Source organism: Ictalurus furcatus, chromosome 16 (genome assembly GCF_023375685.1).
Source record: "Ictalurus furcatus strain D&B chromosome 16, Billie_1.0, whole genome shotgun sequence".
Classification (NCBI taxonomy): domain Eukaryota; kingdom Metazoa; phylum Chordata; class Actinopteri; order Siluriformes; family Ictaluridae; genus Ictalurus; species Ictalurus furcatus.
In genome coordinates, this window is record NC_071270.1 from 5,956,175 (window position 1) to 5,979,569 (window position 23,395).

The following is a 23,395-nucleotide window of genomic DNA, read 5'->3' on the forward strand; positions in this document are numbered from 1 at the left end:
AGGCTGTTATTAAAGATGAAGGAAAGAACGCTGGAGGTACAGCACTGGTCTTTCTTTGCTCAGTCACGCCTGCATGCAAGTGACTTTTTTGTTGTGCACCACAGTGTTGATGCACAGCTCTGGTCTTTCTTTGCTCAGTCACGCCTGCATGTAAGTGACTTTTTTGTTGTGCACCACAGTGTTGATGCACAGCTCTGGTCTCAACCACATGCCATGTAAACCTAAAAAAAAAAAGTGCACCTCCTATTCGTATCTGTATTCATTTAGAAACACTATCTGAATAGTTTATTCATATTAAGTTATATGTTGGCGATCACTCAGCCCTCACAAGCTATTAAGGTACTGAGCTAGCTCTTAATATGGCAAGGCAGTGTTTTAAACCCAATACTGGAACACAGCTGAGATTTCCATTTGCATCGTCTGTTGTTCAGTGACGGTTCACTCGTCCGCACACGCCTGACTGGCCAAGTCTAGACCAGTGCTTACTGACTTTATGGAAAGTATGTGAAGTTGAATATTCTGCAGTTTGCTCTCTTTTTCACTGTGTATATATCTGTGAAGGTCTTCACATCTAGGGCCACTGTTATATAAATCGAGGAGTTAGGACACGTTTTAAAAGCAGCCACATCGAGTGAAAATGTAGTTTATACACACATGAGTGCAGGTGTAAGGGAACGCACAAGTAAGAACCAGAGCCACTGTGTGCATGCAATTATTCAAAATCTCTTACGTCACGTTGTGGCCTTTATATTGTACGGTTTTATAAAAGTCATTTGAGTTAGAACTGGAATTCATTTGAATACTTTACAATTAGACTTAAACGTGTGCTTCTTAACTCTGTTTGAAATGAAAGGAATTGGTACAAGAAGTGAAAAAAGTTACTCATGTACACAGAGATGAGGGTGAAAGGCTGAAAACCTGGAGAGCTGCAGTTTTCCTCTTTCAGCTGCCGGATGTGTAAGCAGTGAGCTCCGAGGGTTAGAGGGCTCGTGGCCGTTTGGGGTTGATTTGCTTACTGGCTTGCTCCTCCTCCTGAAGAGCAGACCTGAACGCCTTCACTTTATCTGTTTCAGAGGGGAAAAAAGGACAATTTACAGAGATCAAATTAACCATGAAGATTTGGACTTTACATAAGCATGTTTGTGAACAATCTGAACAAATCTACAAGTTGACGAGAAGTGAAATCAGGTTTGTAGTTCAGTGTTGGGCAAAATAATAATAATAATAATAATAATGATCCAGTTTTAACAGGTGATTTCTGGTCTTTTGGAGAACTAAGAGTCCAATCACAGCTATGAAGTGACCAACGTGGATGTAGTACAGACAATGAAGTAAGCACGGAATAAAACACAACAGGGTGTGCACAGTCCTCAAACTTAAGGAAAACCTAAAGTTACAGCTATACAGGATATCGCAGTTTTTTGGTGACTGTTGTGGCCAAAAATTCTTGATTTTGCTGCGACTTTTTTCTAAATTTGCGAGTTTTTGTGCTTTTTTTTTATGCAGAAAACTACTAGGATTGGTGAAATTGCAGTTGCACGAAATAGTTTTGCAGGCTTTCACAGCGATGTTTGTTGGTAAATGAGACCTTTTAGCTGTACTCATGTTCAACACACGTGAATCGAAGAGGGCTTTGGCTGAATGCACGCTGTGATGACATCACACTACGCATCTTGGCCCAAATCTGTGGAGTTTGGATTAATTTCTGCGACAGCAAAATCCTGGAGGGACTGGCTATATCTCTGACTGTTACAAAGCCCTGACACTGCAGACTCCTTCCTCGAACACTCAAGAAACGCTCACGTTTTTAACAATCAATTTATGTTGAGCGTCTGCCATAAAGTCCCTGTGAATGACTTGTTACTATAGAAACAATGTATTAGAACGAACATTGCAGAAGATTAATCAATGACTCCTTCTGACCAATCAGAATCGAGAAACAGAAACCCCAGCGTACAGTGTTGAAGAAACAATTAGAACTATGAGTTTGCCTCAGTACCAAAGAACATCTGCTCTGAAGTTTGCATTTTGGTGCAGATGTTTTCCAGGCTGATTTAGACTGGCCCCTTAGGCATTTATACACATTGACATGTTCATACGTGTAACAGGGCCGCTTTTCACAATGCGTCAAGACAGATGTATGAGGCTCGATTTAGGTTAAATCTTCATCGTAAAACTCAATCCTCCTTCATTTACACAGTTAAGCTGCTAAGAAGACAAAGACCTTTTCGTCAGCTCAATGTGCATCCAAAAATAAATAAATAAATAAATAAATAAATAAACTCAAATAGCAACAAGCTGAAAGCTCAGGACCAAGTCATCATGGACGATCCAGTATTTATTTACCTCTGAGCTCTGTTAAGATTTCAATCTTTTGATCCAAAATTTGCTCCAGCTGTGTTGCGTACGAGTCCACGTCATAATCCACTTCCTCAGTCATCTCTATAAGGACCTTCTCATCTTCCAGCCAGCGTATAGACTCCTGCAGTGGAACACAAAGCATGCGAGGCATTTCGAATGGAGTCGCACACTGTACACACGCACGGTGGAATTTTTTTATTATTTTTTTATATTTTTTAAATGCAGCCATTACTAGAATTTCCACTCCAGTTTACGGTGTAGACAATGCAACCTCCATATGCAACAACTGATACTGATCTGCTCCAAGAGGAGGATTTCTTCTATCCGCTCATGTTTCTGAGCTGATGAAACCATGCAGGGGATGATGGGAAAACCGGCAACACTAACGCTGTACCTGAAACACAGCTCTGTGGTCCTCCAGAACCTGCTCCTCCATCTCCACCAGCTGAGACACGGCCTCATGGAAGGTGAAAAGCTGAGGAGAGACCTCCTCCTCCTACACACAACACACACACACACACACACAGTGTTATTGATTTGCCTGGTTATTATGCTGTGTATTTTTACGTATTGGTCCACCACTACTGTGTATATAAGTGCTTTATCCTGGTCAGGGTCATGGTGTATCCTGAACACTACAGTAGATGGTAGGTGTTTATCAATGCCCTGGCCATAGTTTTTTTTTCCCCTTACATTCTGTTCACATAGCAGTTTAAGATCGTCTCTCTGAGGAGAGCTGCCCACTCCCCACTGCGGCTCCAACACGTCCAGCTGGCTGATCGGATGGCCTCCTGTTCTGCTTTCCATCACTGCACCCGGGTCGACAGTCAGCTCCTTTACTCTACACACACACACACACACACAATTACACATATTTAAACGACCAACATGTTCATAACGTTTCTCACGGCCAGGTAATGAAGCAAACCATATGAAGAGGACCGTCATGAACTCTAACCCTCGGTCATTCACACAGTACAAAAAAGGAGATGATGTTTGTATTAGCTCGAACGTGAGAAACAACACCAGGATTTGAATGGAAATGGTTCAAACATGCCCAGATGCAGGACTACAACTGAGAGAGAATGGGGTTAATGACATGAAATCAACAAGAACACAAAAATAAAGCACACATGGCACCTCCACACTGAAATGAAAGCAACTCATAAAGCAAATATAGTCGATGTGTGAACAGAAAACGAATTAGCAGAGGAGCGTTTAAAGAAGCGTGACGTTGGGAAAAGAAGAAGACCTGCTGGGTGAGGGAGCAAAGTCATCGTACTCGTAGGTAGGAGAGAGTTCGGAGCGGCCGCTTCCCCCCTGAGAGAAGGGGATGTCTGAGGGGCTTATCCCAAACTCCTTCACTCTGACAGAGGGACAGACAGAGAGACGACAGTGTGAGACTTGACACTGTACACATGCGCTGATAACTGGTTATTCAACATGCACAAGATTATTATTACTGTAGACACTTCACCATGTCTTCACTGTATCAGTGGTTTGATTTGGATCTGTAGATTACCAAACTGTATTTTTTAGCTAGCTAACGAGTGACTACAAGCGTCATAGGAACGGTATCTTAATTAAATTTGATGACGCACACAGTCAGTCAAAAACACCCTGTATTAATGTTTTTGGTTAAACATCAAGGGTTCAAGTTAAATATTGTAGAATTAGGGGCGGGAGGAATCTGGATCTGGATCACTCGATGCAGTACACAGAACATATTTGTTCGCGGGGAAACTTATTTTAAACGACTGTATGCAGAGGAGAAGCCACTGGCGGATTTTTGGATATCCGTGCACGCAGAATATAGAGAACTCCCATTCACATCGACCGATCTCTGTGAGGCGGTTTTCCCAGCACTGGTGTACCCAAAATTAAAAAAACAAGCGTAGAGCCAGAGTCCGAAACATTGCGGAAGGGGGGGGGGCATGACAATGTCATTCTTAAAAGTGGGTAGCACTTGCAAAAAGATTAAGGACTGCTGGTTTAAGCCATGGCATCAGCACAAGTGTATTAAATTATTGAGGAACTACATTTGGAGAACTGCGCCCAGGGCCAGAATGCCTGTCTCTGTTTACATGGGCCTCCAGTCAGTCTTTTTATAGACACCCCTACACCAATCATCTCAGTCTGTTCGGAATCCAGTGAGCACTCAGCACAGCCAGATACAGAAAACAAACAAACAAAAAAACCACACTGGACTGAAAAAAAAATAATGAAGAAATAAAGTGAAACTAGAATAAACACTGGCAGCATTACTTCAAGATGGAGAAACCTCATTTCTTTATTGTGATATCATGACGATCCCTGGTAATACTAACTCTAACACCACGGATCCCAGGGGTGTTGCTTTGTGTACATGGGTGGGAACGGGAGGTGGGTTCGCCTTGGCAGCTAGACACTTAATCTTGACTAATGCACCTTGAACCGAAGCCCATTTTAAAACAATTGTGGCTTAGACAATTGTCCGTACACACAAAGAGATAAGCATGTACACCTCTAAAGCAGTAATGCTACAAACAAATAGGCTTTGTACAAACCTGTTGGCGTATCTCAGCGTATTTAAGGTGTTTTCACAAGAAGCCATGCCAGGAGAGATGGTGGCAATCTGCAGACGGCACAGATTTACATTAGCATCATCACTATCTAACAATCCTTTAGTCACTGCACTAACTTACACCAGTGCTTTCCTATTGGGAAGTGGATTACGACAGTGTTGTACACTTTATTCCTGAAGAATGAGAAGCTGATTAAATAGGAGCTCCATATATATGAGAACGCTTTTTTTTTCTCTCCTCCAGATGCCACTGTGCTATAATTAAGCTCTGTGTCTTAATTAAGTTAAGATCCAAGCTCACACATTACTCGTGCAAGTAATAATAATTCCTTACGTTGATATAGAGCTTTTCTAGACACTCAAAGCACTTTACAGAGTATGGGGGGAAACTCTTCTCAACCACCACTAGTGTGTAGCATCCACATGGACGATGCGACGGCAGCCGTAGTGCACCAGAAAACCCACCACACACCAGCTACTAGTGGAGAAGAGAGAGTGATGTAGCCAATTCAGAGATGGAGGTAAGTGTTTTGGGTCTGGCACTGTGATAGTTTCAATAGTACAACCACACACATTATTATAAAAGAATGGCTGCCATTTGGTAAAAATGAATTACTTGAATATCAAATGTAGCAATTCACAAACTTGCAGAGACTCCTGTCCTAATACATTCATTATGTGTGTAAGAATACTGCAGGTTAATATTTTGGTAAACTGGACAACAGGGTCTTCTTTATGGCTAGAGCTGAACATCTGTGTTATACGTAGAAATAAATCCACTTTGGTGGTTAGAATGCACGCTGGTTAAACTACAGGGACACGCGATTAGAGGTGCTGACCATCTCACCATGCACGTTCGGGAGTTCTCGCCAATAAAGGAGTCTCGCAGAACCTGCGTGAGCTTACTGGCTCGGAACGGAGTGTGAGGCTTGTTGCGACCCAAGGCTCTGATGCACTCCTACCAAGCACAAAGTTCACTTTATTAGCACACAAATAAAAGACTGAGGTAACTTCTAGAAAAGAGCGTGAGAGAGAGAGAGCGAGAGAGAAGGCAAACCTTTAGAGCCAGTAAACTTTTATTGATCTCGGCCCCTTCGAGGCGAGTCTGGCGGTCGGCGCTGGACGTGTCCGCCCCTCGCTCGTTGCCCGCCAAGTCTATGAGGGAGAATTTGCCGTGCATTTTGCCTCTCCTCCGCAGAATGATCTGGAAAACGGCATGGCTGCGAGAGGAGTGTGCGTTGGCTGAGGTCTGTCCGGACGTCCTGCAGTAAGAAGCACAGAACAGACTAAATGAAGACCAAAATATTTTAGCTTTCAGCACAGAAATGTTGCATTCTCTAATCTGATTGGTCAGAATATGATTCATTTTCTATAAGAGCAGCTCTGACAGTAGTTTAGCTGTAATTCAAGTCATTATATTAATAAGCTCGCGCAAAAACATTAACGTTTCTATAGTAACATTTAAACTTAATAATAAACATAAACAGATGAGTAGGGCAGGACAGAGATCTTTGTCTTTGCAGTTTCTCTGTAACATGACAAGCTGCATTTTTTTGTCTTATTGAGAGAGAGAGAGAGAGAGAGAGAGAGAGAGAGAGAGAGAGAGAGAGAGTGCGAGAGAGAGACTGTTCCACAACATTAAATGTAACTGTAAATGGTGAAAAAGTATATGCCCCATCCTGATTTCTTCTGTTTTTGTGAATACTAAATTGTTTCAGAAATTAAAACAAAATCTGAGATAAAACAAAAGCGACCTGAGTAAACACAAAATGTTATTTATCGAATACCAACTGGGCCTGTGTGAAAATGTATTTGCCCCCATAGTTACTAATTCCACAAATCTATGAAACTACATTCATAACAGGGTTCAGCTGGACTAGACACAACCAGGCCTGATTACTGCAAACCCTGTTCAATCACATCAACACTTACATACAACTTTTTCAACAGCATGAAGTTGGTTAAACGGTCTTACCCAGTAACACACTGTGACAAAGTTGGAAGGTGATTGAAATACATCAATGTGGGAAGGGTTACAAAGCTATTTCAAAAACTCTGGAACCACAGTGAGAACCACCGTTATCTCCAAATGGAAAAACTCGTCACAGTAGTGATCCTTCCCAGAAGTAGCCGACCTTCCAAAATTCCTCCAAGAGCACAGCGAGTACTCATCCAGGAAGTCACAAAAGAGCCAAGGACAACATCAAAGGACCTACAGGCCTCTCTTGCATCAATAAAGGTCACTGTTCGTGACTCCACTATCAGAAAGACACTGGGCAAAAATGGCCTCCATGGAAGAGTGGTGAGGTGAAAACTATTGCTAACCCAGAAGAACATTAAGGCTCGTCTTTTGCCAAAACACACCTTGATGATCCTCAAACCTTTTGGGAGAATGTTCTGTGGACTGATGAGTCGAAAGTGGAACTGTTTGGAAGACAGGAGTCCCATTACATCGGGAGTAAATCAAACACTGAATTCTGTGTTTTGAATTCAATTCAACTGCAATAATTGAGGGAAACATGAACTCTGGTCTCTACCAGAAAATCCTAAAGGAGAATGTCCGGTCTTCTGTCCGTAAACTGAAACTTAAGCACAACTGGATTATGCAGCAAGACAGTGATCCAAAACACAGGAGTAAGTCCTAGTCCTAGAAGTAAGTGAAAGACTGAACTCCAGTTATCAGAAGCGTTTAGTTGCAGTCATTGCTGCTAAAGGTGGCAACCAGATTTTAAGTTTAAGGGGCAATTAGTTTTTCACATGGGTGTTGGATCACTTTTTTTTTTTTTTGCTTCAATAAAAAATAAAAAAATACAAAAATAAACTGCATGGTTAGTTGCCAAAAGAAATCAGGATGGGGCAAATACTTTATCACAGCACTGTATAATGTGTCATGTCTATGAACGGGAACAATAATCCATTCTTGAATACATCATGATTCATAATTTAACTGTCAACACTTCCAAACATTTCTGTGCAAAAGTATTAGGCACCCTGACTGTATTATAGAGGTCTATTTGATGACTTCTACATTATCGAGTCAGTACAAAAAAAACATTTTAAATTTCCAAACATTAGTTTTCTAGCACAAAATGAAATGTTACAGAAAAATGTTTGTATGTCGGTAAAGAAAGCAGTATATTACGTAAGAGACACTTTTCAGACAAAAATACACAATGAAGGCTGCTGGGTTTTGCTGCAAAATAAGAAACAAGTGCAACAATCAAAGTCTCCAGAAGAACCGTGACTGGATCTGCAAGATAAATAAAACTTACAGCTCATTTCCTTATAAAACTGCACACATTGTACCTGAGACTACTAAGGTTTTTCTTTTTTAAAGCAAAGGGTCATCAATCTAACTAGTGACTTTGTTTCATTTATTATGGTTTATTTCTGCACTTTTTTGTATTTGTTTAATGTAGAAAGATTTAATTTCTTTATTTTTGAAGACGTCTTTGCTGTACAACATTTCTTTGCAAGCCTTTTGCCCAGTACTCTACATCAGTCCCAGTGTTTTTCATTCATCATAAATTCTTAAGCTGAGGAAAAGGATAATGTAAAATGCAAATCGAGATGCTCATACCATCTTCACCCTGAATCAAGAAGAGGCAAATGATTTCCACCGTTCTCATCTGTCTAAAGTTGATCTGCCATTTTGAGTTGGGAAAGTTCTCACCTGCAGCTGTTGCCCATTTCTATGAGTTTCAGGACGTCCTCAGTGCAATGAACCTCTCGTTCCTGCAGTCCTACAACCTGCACCTGCTGCTTGCCGTCCTCCAGAACTCGCAGCTTCGCCTTCCTGTTCAGCAGGTCAAACACCTGCACACACACACACACACACACACACACACACACACACACACACACACACAGAATCATGTTTAAAACTCCTTCAAGGTCAGGTCAGGTTTAGGTCATGTACCTAAAAATGGTTTGAGATGAATTAAGTATGAAGGTGCTACTTGCCTTTCCACTGTAAATTTCAAAGAAGGTGGAGTAAATTTGGAGATCTAACTTCTTGTAGTTTGGCTTCTTTAGCATTAGAAAAACGTCCCGTGCTGCAAAGAAAATAAGTTTGTTTATTTTTTCAAACTTTGAGTTACTACTCTAACCCGAAGGTCTAATATTTACCTGCCAGTGCGTAGATCCCTTTAGAGCAATCCTGATTTTTCCCAGAAAAATCCCCACCCATGGTCTGGAACAGAGAGAGAAATAGATTAGGATGTTGAGATTGGGTTAATGGGCTTTGAAGCAAATCTGTTCCAGTAAGACTAGCTCCTCTGGCGTGAGGTTATTTACAGTAACACCTACATGAGTTTTACCGCTTCCCGTTTGTCCGTATGCAAAGCACGTAGCCATCCCCCTCTCAAATATGGTCTCCACAAGCGGCCGGGCGGTAAACCTGAAAGCAAAGCTCTTGCAATTACTACACTTTTCCAGAGTTTTCACCTGTCCTCCACACAACACTTTTAGTGTCTATACCTGTAAACCATTTCGTTCGTGGCAGTATCATCGAAGGCATAATCAAAGCGAAAGGTCTGGTTCTCCAGGTATCTCGTTAAGTCCACTTTCTGTTTGGGTTCGTGGACCATGACCACGTCCTTACTGGGGATGGTGATGACGTCCAAGTCCTTCAAGCTCATCTCTATGAAAGATTTACAAACGTACCAGTGAATACAACTGGACCTCATTAAAAAATAGTCAGCACATCATTTACACACTTAACACTCCATTAATCCGTGAGTTTACAAGAATTCAAATATTCTCTTTTTACCTTTTTTGTTCAGTGGCCGTGCTCTGACACACACACATATCCTGTGCTCCTCAATCTGGAAAAATGATCATTTCAAACACAGTGTACTATTACACGGTATAAAATGGATATTTTACTTTTATTGAACTCTAACTAAATAAAACGGTGAAAGCCTGACATTATTACCAGATCAGCAGTAGTCAGTGGCCTGTAGTCCAGACTGGCTCTGAAGTCCCGGATCATGCACATAATTTCATAATTAGGTGTTGTTGTATCTATTTCCTGTGTGGAAGATAAAACAAATTATTTTCTTAAAAAGGACTTTAATACCACCTTTACACTTTTCTGAAATGAAACGGATTATAGGAATTCAGTACACCGAATTCAATTTTTGTATTATATTTTCTTTTTTTAAACAATCAATTGATCATTATCGGGGCGCAGTGGTGGCTTGACGGTTAAGGCTCTGGGTTACTGATCGGAAAGTCGGGGGTTCAAGCCCCAGCACAGCCAAGCTGCCCCTGTTGGGCCCTTGAGCAAGGCCCTTATTCCTCTCTGCTCCAGGGGCGCTGTATCATGACTGACCCTGCGCTCTGACCCCAACCTCCTAACATGCTGGGGTATGTGCTGTAATGTATATGTGACCAATAAAGACTTATTATTCATTATTAAATATGTGCTAATCTACGTTTTGCAAAAGAAAAAAAAATTTTCCCACAATTATAACAGTCAGAATTATTTTTAGTCTTATTGTGACACATCAATGGGCAAACTTTAATTAACAGTGTTAATTAGGTGAATGTGTGATTTAAAGTCAAAAAGGTTTGAAAACAAGTTATGATGTGAAAACTGCAGATAAACATAGCCAAAGAAAGCCAAGAAACGCTTATTCTTTTAGCACAAATCATTAGCTCAGCAGCGGAAATGTCCGTTCTTTTAAAATACATAAAATGATTATTTATGGCACGAAGCTTAAGTGAAAATGCCTGTTAAACCTCTACCTGAGAACATCTTTCATATGGTGACAGTATAGAACAATTGGTAGCAAAGTCACATAGTCTTCGGAGGACTTTGTGGTAAGTCTAGACTTGATATTTCACCACTCGTACAAGATGTTTCATCAGTCCAGAACCGTGTTCGGGATTATTAACCTCGTCTCTGGTGAGCTGTAACCCTGTACCTGTGCTCTCTTCTCCCTGAGCTCCTGCTGCTGCAGGCGCCTCCTCTCCCTCTTCTCCTGCAGTTTCTCCACCTCCTTCACACAGTTTGACTTCCTGCGAGCTGAACACGTACAACACACACACTAAATATACTTTCAACAAAGAACAAAACCCAAACAGTTGTCATTTTAACGCTGCGTCCTAAACATCCTCCCTTTGTTAAATGTTAATTAACGAAGCTGCGCGTGTGACATGCTGCAGCGAGACGAAGTAATTACGTTAGCCTGAGCCGACTGGCTGCCCGTGAACAATGGTGACAAGGCGTAACATCTAAGCGGCGACTGGAAACCAACTCTAAATGCTGTGTTTGTTTTACAGCTAAACAGTAGCTCTGTTCAAGCTTTGGGAAGCTCTTCATTCCACTGCGTTAAGTGTTTTGTGGAGATGATGCACTCTATCATTTGAGAGATCACAAACTCCATTATAACTGAGAACTACTGTACCTGTACTGTGCATTTTGGCTTCGATATTTTAGAATCAAAACGGGGGGGTTGTTGCCTTGTTTCATACAGTAGACAGTACTTTATTACTTTGTGCACTCTGTGCTTGCGTGTGCGTATTTGACATTAGACTTAGCACTGATGTAGAGCCCGGTGTTTCCATAATCAGTTAGGATGCACTTAGAACCTTGGGCAATAAAACGGTTAATAAAATCCTGTTTCATTCTGAAATACCGAAAGTCTAATCATTAATGAATTAAATACAAATCTATAAAAATCACCACAAAGCATAAAATAAACTATTATTAAATTAACCAGGGTTAACAAGAATTTTTTTCCTTGAGATATTTTTTTTTGGCGCATTTTATAATCCATCTTGATTATCAGATTTGCTCTAAAGCCAAATTAAATGTATTCTATTTCATTGCATTATATTCTTTCAAAGTTCAAGGGTGATGTAAGAAAAAATAATCACCACTTGCAAGCTCTTTGCAGTCAATAAGGAATGTAATTGCTGGTGCAATATGCTTTGACTTTCTTTTCCTGGGAAGGACATGGACTGATGCCTTCTCAACGAGCTGAATGTGAAGAGCCTGCACCTCCTCCAGTACATGCTTACATTTCATTATTTATTATTATTTTTAATTTATGGGATACAAGAAAAGAAAAAAGAAAAACCTCTATTCAACCAACTGATACGCAAGTGATCCTCAGGATTAGGGCCTGCCTCAGCTGAGCGGAGTCTGATTATTATTTCTAAAATATCAGCCTAGATGTTTTAACAGGCTAAAATTTTATGTTATTGAATATGCACTTGTGTGAAAAAAGGGAAAGGAGCCAACATCGTAGATTATCGCAGCATCATGTGTTGCGCAAAGGTCATGTGGATGCCTTTTTCAGAAACACCATCAAGCTGTTCAATTCAGCGACCTTATCTCAGGCAGACTGCTTTACTCTGATCACGCAGCTGTTCTACTCAACACGGTGCTGCTGTGCTGTGTTTCTGTACCATTCTGCTGCTGCTGCAGTGTCTGGTGCTGGATGGGAGGAGGAGCTGGAGCACTAGGAGCTTGTTCCATCTGCTGGCTGGGCCGCGCTCTCGTCGTACCTATGACTAGCAAAATAAGCACAAGCGAGTGCAATAGACTTCAGCACGGGGAGCAACACAGGAGCCCACGTACTCATTTACACCAAGAATTATTACAATAATCCTTTCTGTTTCTCCTGACTGCTAGAGGTAAGCTAATAAATAAATACAATGATGTGTTTACTCTTAATCCAAGGTCTATCCTCCTCTTTCAAATCCTGTTCTAATGTATATGCATTAAAAAGATGTTTTTTTTGGCTGATACTGTACACCGTTGGAGTTTATTCACAAGGCTTAACTGTACTGAATCTGGGTCTTTTCTAGCTTATATGGAATAACTGGAATGCCTTGCACAATGTATTTTTTTTGGGGGGGCGGGGTCTTCTGATCCATGTTAATGAATGGGTGTCTAAACTAATGATCACTGCTATTCATGAAAGACCATCTGCTGGCCTTCAGAGACAATGTAGCAAAACCATTGCAGCACAATATTTCTTTTATAAAAGATAATGCCAAGCACATCCAACATGTTCACACTTTATAGCCAAGGTAGAGTTTACATTCTGGGTCTTAAAATGTGACCTTAATTTTTCTCGTCATTAATAAAACTTACCGTGGCTGCTTTGATTCTCTGTCCTAGAGCGGCTTACCTCGGTTATCCCTCGCAGGTGCTTCATTCTTAGGTGGTGCTACCGTGCGGCGATTCTACAGAGCAAGGCAAAAGGGTTACGCTAAGCTAATTCAGAATCATCGCTCATGCTCCAGTACAGTACGTGTGAAAGCAGGGAAAAACAGTCAAAAATCTCTTTCCATGCATTAAGCAAATTGTACAAAACAGCACTGCAATCCCGATCAGTTAGAAAATAAAGTTTCTATAATAGCATGGCTCGGACATTAGGCAAATCACAGGTTTCAATCAACGCTCTCATTCTAAAATGTTTTAGTTTCTATAGTAACAGCTCATTTACAGGGACTTCAGGGGTATACAGGTTGGAGTGCCGCATAAACTGATAAAAAAAAAAACACCACCACATATATCAATATCATTATTGCTATGGAGACGTTTATTTAGCATTTTTGGAATTCAAATTTCGAAGGAGTCCCCAGTCCGTTTATCCATATGTAGTTACATTTAACTGTTGAGGAATGTCCATGAAACACTTCCTGTTTTCACTTACATTATAACAGCTAAACAGCTGTTTCTCTCACCAGCTTGACATGTTACCGAGAAACAACAAAATGTTCATTCCTCCGTTCTGAAGACTTTCCTGTGTCCTTAGCGTTTTGTATCTTCTTGGTAACGGGACATGCTGCATGTTTAATAATCAATACTCAGTTAAAGGCCTTGAACTATTTGTAACAGCCTTCAACTGAGAATATTGATTATTAAATATGCAGCTTGTCACGTTACCAAGAAAATACAAAACGCCAACGCCTCAGTCCTGAAAAGACACTTCAGGACATGCTGTTATAAGATAATACTCAATTTTGGGGTGAACTCTACTTCGCTCCTGGGCTACATCACACTACCCCATCTGTAGCCATGTTTCCATTCACGTGTTTTTATGCAAGATTTGGGAAATCGCATAAAAAAATTTTTTTTAAATGCTGGATGGAAACACCAGATGCGGAAAAAATATATTTATTCGGTAAATATGATTCAATTTGCCTCAACAAATCATGTGACTGGATAACTGGCTCCAAAAAGTAAAAATGGCTGCGAGCGAGATGCTTTATTCGAAAAACCTTTCGTGGGATATTCAAATTTTCACAACTTTGATAGAAACATACCTATTGGTTATTTTTCTAGAACAGCATGACCCTGTCATGTTTTGAATCCTAACTAGCAATATTTTCCTAAATGTTATTCAGATTTCTGTTCTTACTGACGGATACGTCTTAAAAAGCAGCACAAGCTGGGAACACACCTTATTTGTGGGGATCTTGTTCACTTTAACAGAACTTGACACAGGAGGAGGCGGGGTCTCTGGACTTTGTGCGATCTCTTCATCGGGCGCAAGGTCGGGATTTAGTGCAAAAATGCTCTCCAGGTCAATCTGTTCAGGAAAATCAAAAGGGTTAAATGTCATCCACATTCTGAACAGTTATACTGCAGCCCTACAGCTACTGCCTAATAAAACACACAGCAAATTATACCAGTGTATCTGCATTTTTATATCATCTGCACTGACTATGTGGCTTCTGTCTTTAAGACGAGGCAGTGACATCGAACTGCTTTGAAATAAATCTCTACCTAACCCCATAGACCAACACTACACATCTGTACACCTGCGAGAAGAGAACGTGTCACGAGATGAAGACAAAACTGTTTTAAATCGTCATGTTGAATATTAACTGTGACTTTTACGATCCAAGACATTTACTTCAGGAGACATCTTTATGTGTTACAATAAACAATCATGCGCTTTATAAAAACACAGGCTGCACCTCTTTCCCTTTTGTGTCGCCATTTTCAATCCATTCCACAGTGACGCTATCATTGTCTTCATTAAGCGACGTGACCATGGCCTGGTGTATTCGTCCTGCAACGAGAACAGGCATCACATCGTTTAATCATTCTGCATGTCCAAATTCTGCATGGATTATTTATATATACACACACTTGATCGTGATTAGTCAATAAATTCTACATACAGCCATATTTAATAATCAATATTCTCAGTTAAAAGGCCTTGAACTATTTGAAACAGTTTTGCAGTTTTTAAAATTTGTTTTATTTAGCGGATTCTATTTTTTTTGTTGGGTAACTTATTTCTGTGTTTCAGTCATAGGTTTTATATAATTAATTTACAGTGGGGGAAATAAGTATCGAATGCGTCAACATTTTTTTTTTTCAGTAAATATATTTGCAATGAGGTTATTCACGTGAAATTTTCACCAGACTTAGCTGAAATGTATTTAATAATTAGTGGAGAAGCCTTTGTTTGTAATGACAGCTTCAAGACGCTTCCTGTATGAAGAAATTAATCAGCCGCAGTATTCAGGTGAGATTTTGGCCCATTCTTCTAAACATATTGGATTCAAGTCAGGTGATTGACTGGGCCATTCTAACGCCTTGATTTTTTTTCTCTGAAACCAATTGAGAGTTTCCTTTGCTGTATGTTTTGGATCGCTGTCCTGCTGGAAGGTCCAACCACATCTCATCTTCATCATCCAGGTGGATGGCAGCAGATTCTTCTCAAGGATCTCCCGGTAAAGGTCTCCGTTCATCGTTCCTTCAATTATATGAAGTCTGCCAATACCATGTGATGAAAAACAGCCCCACACCATGATGCTTCCACCTCCAAACTTCACTGCTGGTATAGTGTTTTAAGAGTGATGTCTGTGCCATTTCTTCTCCAAACATGGTGTGTAGTATGACAGACAAAAAGTCCAATTTTGCTCTCGTCTGACCAGACTACACTCTCCCAGTATTTCATAGGCTTGCCCAAATGAGTTGTAGCAAACTTTAAACGAGCTTCGACATGCCTTTTCTTTAGTAATGGAGTCTCGCGGGGTGAGCGTGAGCAGTGGAGAGCATTGCCTACTGTTTTCTCTGTGACGATGGCACCTGCTGCCTCCAAGTGTTTCTGGAGCTCTTTCTGAGTGGTCCTTGGCTCTTGAGCTACTTTTCTGTCTATTCTTCTGACTCCCTGGTCAGAAATCTTGCGAGGAGCTCCTGTGCATGGCCGGTTGATGATGGAGTGATGTTGCTTCCACTTGCGGATAACCCCACTGGTGCTTACTGGAGGATTCAGAAGTTTTGAAATACTGTACTGTAATCTGTATCCTGATTCCATCAATATGTTTCACAACAATAAGGTTGTGAAGGCCTTGGGAGAGCTCTTTGCTTTTACCCATCATGAGATGATTCTTGTGTGACACCTTGGTAACAAAAAGCCTTTTTATAGGCAATCAATTTACAAACCCAGCTGATAATTTGCACAGACAGGAGGTATAATTACTTGCTAAATACTTATGGATTTCAGCTGGTTCCTTGCCTTGGAGAACTGCTTTTTTTAACGTCTTCAATACTTTTTTCCTGCGTCATTCCACTTTATTACACACAACTTTATTTATGGACTTTAATGTTGTGAATTCTTTATATTTGCGGATTTCTTCAGTTAATACTGATATCTGGTGTAAATTTCATATGAATGGCCGCATTGGAAATATATTTACTGAAAAACATGTTGACACATCCAATACTTATTTCCCACACTGTATAATTTGTGCTTTGCCTTCCTGTATGCAATTTGTTTACAGTCTAGCAGGCAAACTGTTCATTGCTGATTAATGGCTATATCTGTGCAGAATTACACTTGGGTTATTAGTATACTATAAAAAAGGGCATGCGGTCAAAAGACAGATAAATCGTGAATCGCTATTTATAACAATTGATCATCAGCCAAAATATCAGAATCGTGACAAGCGTACTTAGTGTTAGGTGGATAAGCAGTAGGGCAAATAAAACACTCCTGAATATAAATCTAAAGCCAAACTCTTATTCAATATCCTTTACAACGTACTACGTAGCATCCGCTTACAACCGTGCCGCTTCAGAAAGAACGACAATAAATGACAAAAAAGCTGCAGAGGAAGTGAAAGGGTTAAGGAAATCTGTGAAATACGTGAAGCATGTGTACAATAAACGTGTCGACAGGATTATAGTCATTTAACCACTGGACAGTCCCGATCGCAGAAATTAACGCAAAATCAAGCAAACTCTGCAGTATTCGTACAAGCTTGCAATTCTTTCTAATTTACCGCAGATCTGGGCGAAGAGGCGTCACGTGACATCGTCACAACACGCACATTCAGCCAAATCTCTCTTCCATTCACGTTTGTTGAACCCAAGTACAGAGAAAAGATCTCATTTACCAACAAACATTACTTTGAAAGAAAGTTGCAATTTCGCCAAGTCAAGCAGTGTTTTCACAAAAAAAAAAAAAAAAACACCCCACAAAAAGCCCCATCAACCAAAAACAGAAGATGAATCACAAATTTTGAAAAAAGCCGCAGCAAAATCGAGCATTTCTGGCTGCAACAATCACAAACAAAAAAACTTCCTGTACAGACTGATTGGAAATATTAAATATAAAAATAAAATTTCAACTTTCAAATTTCAACTTCAATATAAAATTTTAGATTTTAAGCAAACGGAAAAAGCTTTTTGTGACATTATCGAGTGCATAACATAGCGTATAACATCTGTGGACTTACTAATGGCAACATAAGCAGGAATGAACTTATTTTAAGTCTGATTTTACTGTAAAATGTGTAAAGGTTAGTGGGCAGTGTGTGATCAACAGCACTAAAATGGAAGATCTTTTCCTCAAGCCAGTACCAGAGCGGATGGGACCGTAAGTAACTAGCATGGTAAAACATCTTGAATCGCAAAGTGTCACTCAGGTCAGTTGTGTAGATTTGGGAAGTGGCATCCTACTATAACTGGGAATCATTTTGCCAGTTCACTTTCAGTTGGACTAGTCAGTGTGGTCAGATGAGCGAAGCCACTCAGCAGACGATGACTTGGAAATGCCGCTGATTTTATATCCTTATGCAAAGAACTAGGATTATTACTTGTCACACTATATGACATGATCCCTAGAACATTTAGGATGAATTCTGTAACATAACCTATCCCTGAGATAACATGTTCTCTATATCAGATTATACGATGAAGATCCTCTGATGATAGACGTGTGATTAAAGAAAATCACTGCGTTCGGCTTAATGGTTGCGTCAACAAAAACATTCTTCGATCAGAGCTTGAGGTATTCATAATATTTGTTTGTTAACGTTATTAACATAATTCATTAATTTTTCACCATTACCACTAACGTGTCTGTAGCCGTCCCATGAGTTTTGGATCATCCTAAGCCGTCCTCTTGTCGGTCGCTTTAAGACAACGCTGTCGCACAGTGGCATTTTAAATAAAATCTTCTGACAGTGACAAACATTGGAGATGGCGGTCATTAATCACGATGGCGCTAAATCTGTCACCAGTGAGCAGGACACTTACTGCTCTCGGAGACCGCCGATCTCAACTCATGACTAAAGAATTATTTCACAATGTGTGATTTTCACCTGCGCCAGCAAAATCAGGCTGAAACTCATACAGTGTAACGCTGGCTTAAAACAAACAGCATCTGTTCACATCTGTCTTTTACAGTCAAGTCAAAAGCAGTCTTACAGGACGTTTGCTTCCGTACTTTACACACTTACTCAGCAATTACACGCATGCGTGTTATTTTTCCACACGGATACCTGCAATGCAGTAGAACATCCCAAGAAGATTATGCCTATAAATCGATGTTGGTAATTTCACAGATGTGCTTTCGTTATTTATTTGCATTTGATTAAAAATCAACAAAATTTTGTGTCCCGCTTCTGTATTTTGTTACCAATAGTATTTAGTATTTTTTTCAACGCTCCAACGTGGCTAGCAATTAAATACGCTAAAGTGTGTTACTTTACAGCATTTGCGGTATGTTGACCTTGCATGTGTCGTAAGTGCAAGGAAGTTATACGTGTCGATTGTAAGGTACATTTAGTGGGTTCGGAAAGTAGACACTTCAGTTTTTGCACATTTTATTGTGGCGCGTTTCATTATTGAGCATCAATCACCCAATTTTGGGGCGGGGGACACCTTGGATGGGGTGCCAACCCATCACAGGGCACAATCACACACACACTACAGACAATTTGGAAATGACAATCAGCCTACAACAAGTCTTTCGACTCGGGAATCGAACCCCCAGCGCCAGAGGTGTGAGGGAAAAACCTGATAACCACTAAACCACCGTTATTAGAAATGTTTTGAAAATGAATTAAAAACCAAATTGCCCATTTAGCATCGTTACGTATTCAGATCCTTTATTCAGTACTTCGTAGAAGAACCTTTAGCAGCACTTACAGTTTTTAAGTTTTCTTAGGGAACTCTCTACAAGCTTAAGTTTTAGAAATACGAAAAGAGCGTGATGAATGTCCGACTAATTTTTTTTTTTTTCAGGCTCTGTACTAATAATTGTGGTATTGAAAGTGAAATTTTAGTATTGTTACAACCTTAATCACCAACGTTACATGAAATCAACCTACATCTTTTCAAACAATAATAGAAACAGAAAAATCTGAAGGAGGGTCACTTTGTATAAAACAGACGCATACAGGAGCGGTTCTTGTGCTTCTTTGGAAATCAAAACTCAACCTGACACTGCTGTCATAAAACGAGTTCTCAAAAAGTGCAACTGAACGCAAACACTGTGACGAGCTGGCAGCTGGATAATGCAAAATTATTCAAATACATATCAAATAGTAAACAGAAAAGGAACAAAATAGCTCTCGATACACCATTACAATTAATATGAGAGTTCAGAGGGACACTTATTTAAATGATGAGAAACAAACAGATAACATCTGGAAACGTGTGATAAATAAGAAAACCCTGGAAAAGTCATAAGTGCATGATGGATTCTTTTAGCTGTATTTTCCACCAGACATGCAGCAAAAGGAATGTCCGTTGTTTTTGGTATGTAACCAACGCTGCGTCCCAATTCGCACAATACTTATACCATGCACTATGAGTATGTACTCTTTTTGTGAAGAAAATGTACATACTTTGAGTGTGCAGAAAAAAAAAGAAAAAGAGTATACAAGTATTGGGACATACTACCACGTGTACCAGAAGACAACATTGTTGCCTAGTTATGCACACCGTCACCGTAAACAAACTTCTTGTTGCATTTCAGCTTTTCTTCGTTCCCTATTCCTTGTAGGACTTCTACTATATCGTTTCATTAACCATTCCCTTGATTTATTTTTTCCACATTTCATTTTACACCTCTCTAAAATGCAAACCGTCACAAAACTCCTCCTCCCTCATGCAAGGAATCGTGGGCAAAATTGGCCGAAAAAGCATCCACGGACCCACGCTTACAGAAACAGTAGACCATCCGGGTACCTTTGGGGTACTTGTTTCAACATACTACGTTTTGGGACACGCCAATACTAATCTTGAAAACTATTTAGAATGGATGGTAGGCGAATTGGGACACAGAAAAGACCCCCCCCCAAAACACACATTCAGGTATAGCCTACTTGTGAGGACCCTCCAATAACATACTAACATAATTATTAATGCAGCTAATAACTGCTATGCCTACATCCAACTCTAACCTTAACCTCAGCAACCAAATACTAAATTATTTACATTTAGGAACTCTTTTAGATTTACAAAATACAAGTTGTTGTTTTTTTAAAGTGCTTTTCCTCATTGAAAGTCCCCACAAGGTAAAACTGTCAGATATTCCTATTACTGTGAGGGACATTTGGTCAGCACAAAGATATAAAAACATGACACCACACACACACACAAAATCATGTAATAAACCAAAGTTTAACCTGGGTTTTAAACCCAATCCTGTCAAATATTCATGTTTTGCTGAACAGACATGACAGTCTCACACTCTCACTCTTGTGCTAACGAGCTAGCCAATTACTGTGGTGTTTATTAAGCCTGCAGCAGCGTCCTGGTGTTAGTAACTGATGTCCCTGGCTTTAATTCATTTATTCAAAGGTGGACTCTGTAAACAGACACAATGATATCTGGCTCATTTCTCCAGTACAATCATGTCATTGTCCTTATCAGGCTGTTTATTAATCCATTTGTTGCTCTGTCTGTGTGTGTGTGTGCGCGCGCGCGCCTGGGCGTTTTCAGCCACCATGCTAACCACGCTGAATAAGATGATGCAGGTTGGCATGAGAAGGGGAAAAAAAAGCTTATTACGACCTGCACATTGTGACTACGCGCTATTTTTAAATCCTTCATGCTATAACGCTAGTAGTTATTACAGCTCCCTTGTCATTTTAAGCCGGTCTTGGTCACCACGCTAGCCTGCTGCATGCTAACCCGGGCAGTGCGCTTTAAAGGCCGGGGGGTTACTCGGCAACAAAGATGATGGAGCTAATCTACCGGGGACTGCATCTTCATTCAACCCCGAGAACTAAACCAGGGCGTGACTTACCGTCGCTTCTTTTGATTTCCACGTAGATGCCGATGAGGATCTTCCCAAATATAGCCGCCATGCTGCATGTGTCAACGAGATGTTGAGTTTTGGATGCTTATTTTTGTGTCTTTATGAAAAGGGGGACTAAGTAGTTCAGCGCAGTAGAAACCGGGAGGGAGCGGCACGACCGCGCATGCGCAAACCGCCAACTCCTTCCTCACAGACTCGCGCGCGGCTGAGTGACAAAAGCTAAAGCGACACGGAGAGATAATTTTAGTTTTGTCTGGGACTCGTACTGAATTTGGTCAAATGTCGTGAATACATTATTGAAAACTACTTAACTGTATAAAAACTGTTTATATACGTTTATTTAAGACCCACATATGGGCGTGAACATCAGGTGTACACATAGGTTTGGCCATGACTAAGAGCTGCTGAGCACTTTGATGCACAATTCCAAACATTTTGACACAAATTTGATTCTTAAATAGATAAGGTAATTTATTTAATCTGGACTTAACAGACTTCCTTTGAACCTGATCACCAAATGATGAATTCTGGCCTAATGTCATATAACAATGGCAGTAACTTTAGAATGAACAGGATTACACTGTTTTAGATGTGTGTCTAATGACCAGATATCAGATATGTTTCAGATTTAGAACCTTATTTAGTTCGCCTCATCGCCAGGTCGGGGGTTCGATTCCCGCCGCAGCCCTGCGTGTGCAGAGTTTGCGAGTTCTCCCCGTGCTGCTTGGGTTTCCTCCGGGTACTCCAGTTTCCTCCCCCAGTCCAAAGACATGCATGGTAGACTGATTGGCCTGTCCAAATTGTCCGTAGTGTGTGACTGTAGCATGTCACTGTATAAAACCGACTGCCTGTAATCACTTCTTTCCTAGCCAGATAACTCCTTAACAAGTCAACTTATGAATGCAGTCAGAATTCATCCCTACAACTATAGAGTTAGCTGACTGAGTTGACTTTTGAGAATAAAATGATGAAAAACTGACTGAACATATTGTTTATATTGTAATGTATACATTGTGTAAAAGCACCCTTTCTATCTATCATTGTCATGGCAACCTTATAAAATGTATATCTAATTTATAAATATGTGCCACAGAGATTCATTTGCACTTCCATTGTGACTTTTAATGTTTAACTTGTAATGATGAAGCAAAAAAAAAATTATATTTGATTGATTAATTACTAATACTTCTTCAAATTGTAGTGTGAGACAGAAGGACAAAAGCAGTATGTTTTTTTTTTTCCATTCAAGCACTTGATGGCAGCAAAGGACCATTGAGAGAGAGCGAGTGAGAGAGAGAGATCTGGTGTGTAGGTGTATCAAGACTAACACTGCTTTAATGTCATAGATAGACATAATAGCACACAATCATTCTATCTTTGTAAAAGAAAACTGTAAATGGTAAACTTCAAACTACTAGTTACAGTCAAATGAACTGTTATTGACCCTGTATTGTTCTTGGTTCCTCTTTAAGTTAGACATGAAGGCTTTCAGCTGTCCTTTAAATATGTATTTGTGATAGTTTAAGTGATCATTTCAGATGCTTTGATTGATCTTAATGTTTCTAAGGTTTACTGTATTTAGTGTGCTACTTGACGCTGCCTGGGTTCCTTTTCTAACTGATGATTTTTAACTCTACTGCAGTTGTTGTCATATGGTAACACCCACTTATCTGGATTTTATTTTTGGGGGGGAGAATTTAATGAAAACCTATTCACTTATTGGACTTTGTAAAGTACATGGGCTTTAGTTGGACCAATTATGTACTGAATGAAGTATATAAGGAAGATGGCATTCTCTAGTCCTATAGATAACAGTGAGGATGAGGTTAATCATTATGAGGAGTGGACCAGTAATGCAGGAAGTGAGGAAGGGTCTGTTTTAACAGCCATAGGAGACAGGTGTGAGCTCTGATGAATGTTTAATTAATGTAAACTC

The 23,395-nt window shown here is 40.1% G+C and overlaps 1 protein-coding gene across 1 annotated transcript; it reads right to left on the reverse strand.

Annotated features, from left to right (window-relative positions):
• Positions 1–947: 947 nt before the first annotated feature.
• LOC128620778 (kinesin-like protein KIF2A) lies at positions 948–21,799 on the reverse strand. Its single transcript, XM_053646063.1, has 21 exons — positions 21,448–21,799; positions 14,870–14,964; positions 14,350–14,478; positions 13,072–13,126; positions 12,344–12,448; positions 10,855–10,955; positions 9,861–9,956; positions 9,696–9,750; positions 9,404–9,566; positions 9,233–9,323; positions 9,053–9,116; positions 8,888–8,979; positions 8,598–8,740; positions 5,982–6,186; positions 5,772–5,882; positions 4,908–4,975; positions 3,614–3,727; positions 3,055–3,202; positions 2,756–2,857; positions 2,347–2,482; positions 948–1,064 (listed from the first exon to the last, which is right to left on the reverse strand). The coding sequence occupies exons 1-21, from the start codon at positions 21,506–21,508 to the stop codon at positions 979–981; spliced, it is 2,220 nt and encodes a 739-aa protein (XP_053502038.1). The 5' UTR covers positions 21,509–21,799; the 3' UTR covers positions 948–978.
• Positions 21,800–23,395: the final 1,596 nt, after the last annotated feature.